At 44.3% G+C, this 6,000-nt stretch overlaps 1 protein-coding gene across 1 annotated transcript in view; it reads left to right on the top strand.

The window, feature by feature from the left end:
- The first annotated feature begins 2,711 nt into the window (after positions 1-2,711).
- man1a1 (mannosidase, alpha, class 1A, member 1) overlaps positions 2,712-6,000 on the top strand; it is a 112,593-nt gene continuing 109,304 nt past the window's right edge. Inside the window, exon 1 of the mRNA XM_041064062.1 lies at positions 2,712-3,445. Within this exon, the coding sequence (XP_040919996.1) occupies positions 2,936-3,445 (510 nt within the window). The 5' untranslated portion in view covers positions 2,712-2,935. The remainder of the gene's footprint in view (positions 3,446-6,000) is intronic.

Below are 6,000 nucleotides of genomic sequence, written 5' to 3'. Positions count from 1 at the left end.
GATCTCATCAGTGAGTGTATGTGTGCATTCATGCATATGTGTGCACGTGCTTATGCATCACAGGGTGGGGTTTTTATCCATTTGTTAAGCCTATGAATAATAATAAGCACCATACGCAAAGTAACAGATGAGATTTTCAATGGCGGTCAACTGTGTATTGTGAGAAGGGTCGGCTTGTTACATCTCTGCATGGGTATGTCCCACAGTTTCTTTATAATGCAGTTCACTAGACATTCAGTACATGTGAAGTCCTTTTGATAAATAATACAAAAAAAAACTCTGCCATGGCTATTTCTACATTATCAGCTTGTTAATTAATAATTGGGCTGAAACCAACCCACACTACTCTTTCATAAGTCACCAGATCACAGAACTGAAGGCAGGGAGAAAGTCACATGACATGGCCAGAAGGTAAGCCGATGAGGAATGTCACGGCTGGGCAGTGGTGGAAGAAATACTCACATCTTTTACGGTACAAATTTATAATCAGCTAGCCTGCTTCGGGTAAGCACCAGCACAGAGACTCAGATACAATAATACTGAATGTTTATATATTGTTCTTATATTCCATTTCAGTGTAAATCTTCACCTCTGAAATGCTGCTGAAGGTGAAGAAAATAAGCTCCAGTCTGACTTCCGTCCTGAGTCTTGCTGTGTTCAATATTTCCGAAACCTGGCACAGATTTGCTACATGAACTCGGCTCTGCGAGGCCTCCTGACACTGAGTCATCGTGTTCAGGAGTTCAGCAACCAGGAGAAGGTGTGGAGCTCTCACCCTGGCTCTCAGCTCATCAGGCGCAGCACCTCGCACACACTCACACAGATGCTATCGCTCTCTGGTTTCTCCATTAACTTTACAGGTGAACGTGAAGTAAAAACAAAAAACAACTGGAAAACATCCCTTCCTCTTCATCTTACCTCTTTCCAGAGGGTTTGTGGAAGCCAGAGTCTGCTGCTTCTCCAACAGTGAGGCAGAGAAGACAAATGTCCTAGCTGCCCTTAAACAGACTGAGTTTAGCTCACAGCTGGATGAGAGTCAGAAAGTAGGTGAACTTCATGAAATTCATGTTTTTAAACTAGTTTAACAGGTTTTGTGAAAAAGAAAAATCCACCATCTGAAACTCTTTTTTGCTGTATGTTTCTGCAGGAGGGACATCAGTTCCTCAGCCCTGTGCTGGACATGTTGAGGTCTCTGCCGTTTGATCTGCAGACAGCGGCAGTTGACATCAATTACACCAGCCCAACGCTCACATTGCCTTCCAGATGTTGAGCACCTGGACCTGCAACGGGTATGAATACACAGCCAGAAACATTTTGGTACTTTCTGTGGAAATTATCTTTGGCTTTAAATGTTCCCCATGTTGACCATGCACACGTATTCTCGGGCTGTATTTTCATTTGAACTGTCCCTTTATTCTGCAGACATGGCATGCAATCCGTGAGCAATGAGGATTACATCAACCTCCCCCTGGACCTGGTGCGTGGGGGCTCAATGAGCCAGTGTCTGCAGGAGTGTGTGCTGAGAATTTACTCAGACTTTTGTGGAATTTCAACCCCGGCACACTCCATCCTCACTTCAGAGATTGTGGATTTTTATTAATGTGTTTGTCAAAGTGATTCTGATTTCACCCACAAAACCATTCAAATGAAAACATGCTTCTTATTCCTGTTCCCGGGTGCAGGAAGGCCGGCTGGAGTATCAGTGCGAGTGTGGTGCAGAGGGGTCGACACAGCAGTGGTCATTCTTGACCCTGCCAAAGTGAGTAATGTCACATCCATCACAAACGGCGGGAAACCTGACCACAGTGCGGCCAGGTGTCAGGCTAAGCAGTTTCCCTCCATCTGTCTTCCTCTTTCATTTTGTGATCCAAATCTCTTTTCTGTCAACAGTGTCGAACCTACAGCTGAACAGATTCAGTCAATCCTTCAGCCTGGAGAAGGTGGACAGGCGACTCAACAAGCATGTCGATAAGACAACGGACGCCTTGGTCTGTCACCACCGGCAGACAGACTGTATTTCATGTGTTGGTTTCTAAAGCCACAGACGGATCAGTCATGTTTTTAGTAAGTTTCCCATTGAGGAGGAAAAAAAAGATGTTTCTGCACATAAGCAATATAACATTATTTAAACACACTAACGCTGTGCTTATGTGTGTGCTTTTCAGCAGTAAACGAGTCTGACGGTTTTTTTCTCAATACAGAACACGCCTAGTTTGGGTGGGAATTTGGATTTTATTCCTGGACTCTGGTGATTACTCTTCAGCACACCTGTATTTTACTGTACTGTGACAAAAATAATCTCTACTCAAAATATTTTTTGGAAGGAAAAACTGTAAGATGCAGCAAAAAAAAACCCCAAAACAAACTACACCATTTAATCAAATCTGTCATGTAGGTTAAAAAATGTGAAATTTAATAAAGACAGGCAATACTTGCTGGTAGGGTCAGTTTATTGTTGGTTTTAGTTTTTTTTTTTTTTTACCAAACCTATCCTTTAAAACTTTGTCCTAAATTAGCAAGGCTGAAGTTCTCGCATCGCGACGGTTATAAACTTGTGAAGTGTTCATCATGCCTGTCAGCCTTTTTATACCCAGGCGCTGGGAGACCACGCCCCCCCCCGTGTCCCCACCACTCACAGGGCAGAAGGTGATTAGCTCATCGCGGCTGTCTGTCACGCCTATCTGCCGTTGCTTCCTGTGTGAGCCGTTGAACTCGGTCTGTCTGCAGAGAGTCTCCGGTATGGACAGCCGCCTTACTCCTCAACTTTTTACCGGAGATTTCACCACCGCTGTTTTACACTTGACACCGTGTATACCATCTGGAAATGGATTTCTGAGCGGAATAAGCCGAAGCTGAGCCCGACGTGACTTCATTCGACCGTTTGAATTCATTTTTTTTTTTTTTCGTTGATCGAGTTGTTGAAGAAAGAGGGAAAATGCCAGTTGCAACTCTTCTGCCTTTTACCGCGACCCCGAATAGGAAGTCTGCCAACCCGACCTCTTTCAGGCTGACAGAGAAATTTATTTTGTTATTAGTGTTCAGCGCTTTTATAACGCTGTGTTTCGGGGCCATTTTCTTCCTGCCGGACTCATCCAAGCTGCTCAGCGGAGTTTTCTTTCATTCCTCCGCGGTGGAGACCAATACCCGCACCGGTCCGGACAACGGCGACTCAGGTTCGGCTGGAAACGACGAGAGGGTCCTGGCCAAAATCAGGAAAGACCACGAAAAAGCACTGTTAGAGGCCAAGGATACTCTACAGAAACGACCCGACGAGATAAAACAGGACATTATTAATGAGAAGGAGAAAGTTGCAAAGGATAGTGCGGGTCAAGGTGGGAAGGATGTCAATAATTTACCTTTCGTTGAGTATCACCGCCCGCCCGGGGCGACTGGGAACGAGCCCCTGGACCCCGAAACCAGGGACAGACGGACTAAAGTCAAAGAGGTAAGGATCTGTTGAGCGTACGCACTGTTCGTTGAATGGGGAAAAACGTCACTCTAAAGCAAATTTTTTACATTTTATAATTTTCTTTGGCCCAGGGCAGATTACGTTCATGACAAATAGTGGCTCAAAACTTAAAACGAATCGTGCACATGTCCTCTACAATTCGGCGCACATGTAACACACCAACGAGCACTGAAGCGGATAAAATTTGAACTTTTACAAAATGTTCGCTTGTTATCCCCGGAGACTTCTCCGTGGATGTCGCGTGCGTTTCATCGCGGAGAGCTGTGGCAATAAGTGTGCCACAAGTATAGAACCTGTGATTTCGCTGAATCAAAGCCGACCATAGTGGATCGTTTCTAGCCGAAAACGGCAGAACACCTCGTAGCGTTTAGCTAAAGATCCCATGGCGCGCTGTGGGATCTGCGTTCACCTGCCGGCGAATTTGACACGTTGATTTGGAAGATTTTCAAACGAAGTTCGGTGTGACGTGTTTCTTTACACGTAACTGAGCAGCAGTCAATTCCTAGGGGGGAAAAAAAAGGCAGCAATGCTTGCGGGATCCACCGCCCCCCTCCGGGCTGATCTACCTGTCTTTCAAGTTTCCCGTGTTAGGACAATGCAGGGCCGACGCAAAGCCACCTCGGATCAGTTACCATGCAGTGAAACATGTATGTGGAGGGTAAAACACACCTCTTATTCAGCCTTTCACTGTTCTTTAAATGACCTAGATTCACAGGGTGCTCCGCAGTTTGTAACCTGTAACCTGAATTCATAACCTGCAAACTGATAGCCTGGCTTATTTTTCCGGTAGCAGTGTTTTTGTGTCATGTCATTATCACTACTTGAAATCATAATTCTCCCTCACATTCATCCACTGAGACAGTGTCACGGTGCCCCTGTATATCCCTTTTACTCAGTGGCTTGTGTGCAGCCCTGATGTCCTCTCACTCCACACCGGTGAGAGCAAAACGTTAGCCTTGTAGCCTGCAGCAGGGTGAAAAGCACCAACAGGTAGCATGTCTGATATTGCTGTGTTATGTCATTGCAGTGTGTGTGTGTGTGTGTGTATGGAAACAAGTGGAAAGCCCAGTGGTGAAGTCTCAGAGGTGGTTTCAGGTGGCTGTTGTTGCTGTTTAGTCAGCCTGCAGCTTTCTATGTGGTGTAATGCCCCCCGCCCCCTCCTGAAATTACATACTATCCTCACTGAATTTTTTTTTTATGAAGTGGAGGTGGAGATGAGTGTATTATGCTTAGTGTTATTTTGACTAAGAGTTTTCCCATGGGGCTTTTGGAGAGCAGTTGTCATGGATCTGCTCAGTGGAGTGATTTGATTTCCATTTACTCATTCAGGTGTTAAACTGGTAGCCTCGCACAGAGGACAGTTGAGTGAGTGAGCAGATAAGGATTTGGTGTCCTGACTGAGAACATGTGGCTGATGCATTGACATTCAGGTGGACTGATATCGGCCTTTCATTGAAAATCATTTGAAAATCAGACGTGGGTCATTGTGGTGTAGGGCTCAGATGAAGGAAGTGAGGACATGACTTCTCATAACAGCTTCAGTGGGAGTCCGTGGTCAGTATCGACAAAATGAAGTGTCACAATGATAGATTTGACAGAATACCCATATTTGGGAGATATGTATAGGTGAGAAATAATAATTTCAGAACATCTCATGTGAAAAGCAATGCAGTTTTCAAGGCTCTTAAAAGACAACTCTGAACTTCATCAGTGTATGATGTGAACGAAAGTTCCCTTCGATGTTCTGTCCTGTATCAAAACATGATATTTCATCAATATATTGCTCAGGTGCCTGGTTGTAAACGCTGTCCTGAGGCCTAATGTGATCATTGTACATTGTCAGCTGATTGTCATCACTTTATCACAGATGTTTAATGTGTTTGTCATCACGTTGGAGGGTGTACAAACACACAGTCCCAGACATGAGGACTTCAGCTGAACTGTAAGCACCCAGCAGAGTCCTTAAATCCCAAATTCCTTCCCTCCAAGCTCTCTGTTGATGTTTTCAGACTCAACTCTGAACCGTGTGACTTTGAAAACAACAACAGAAAGCGAGGAGAAAAGTCAACACAACACTGGTCTCACTGAAAAAAAAACAAACCCAAAAACAACTGTTTTGAATGCTTTAAGGGTTTGTTAAGGCATCTACTGTAACTGTGTTTACAAAGTACAGTGGAAACACAGATTGTCACGCTGTGGGCTATTTTTAAAAATGACCAAATATTGAGTTCATTTAAATCTGCAAGAAAAAAAGCTACCACTTGTACTGAGGGCTTTAGACTGATTTTTTTCACAAGTGGCTCTGATGCTGCTTTTTTGAACATTTTACTAGCTCCAGCAGGATCACTAAGATTCTGACTCAGGTCAATAAAATAATCATTTGTTTGTTTGTTACACAAGAGGAACAAAGGCAATGAGAGGTTAATTTAGATGGCGTCTCATGCTGATGTGCGTTGTTGAGGGGCTTCATTCCTTTTTGTATACTCTGCGACAGCGTCTTAAAACATAAGAGATAAGTCTTGTCACAGTCT

Source organism: Toxotes jaculatrix, chromosome 19, assembly GCF_017976425.1.
Source record: "Toxotes jaculatrix isolate fToxJac2 chromosome 19, fToxJac2.pri, whole genome shotgun sequence".
Taxonomy (NCBI): Eukaryota; Metazoa; Chordata; class Actinopteri; family Toxotidae; genus Toxotes; species Toxotes jaculatrix.
This window is presented reverse-complemented; position numbering and strand designations above follow the sequence as displayed.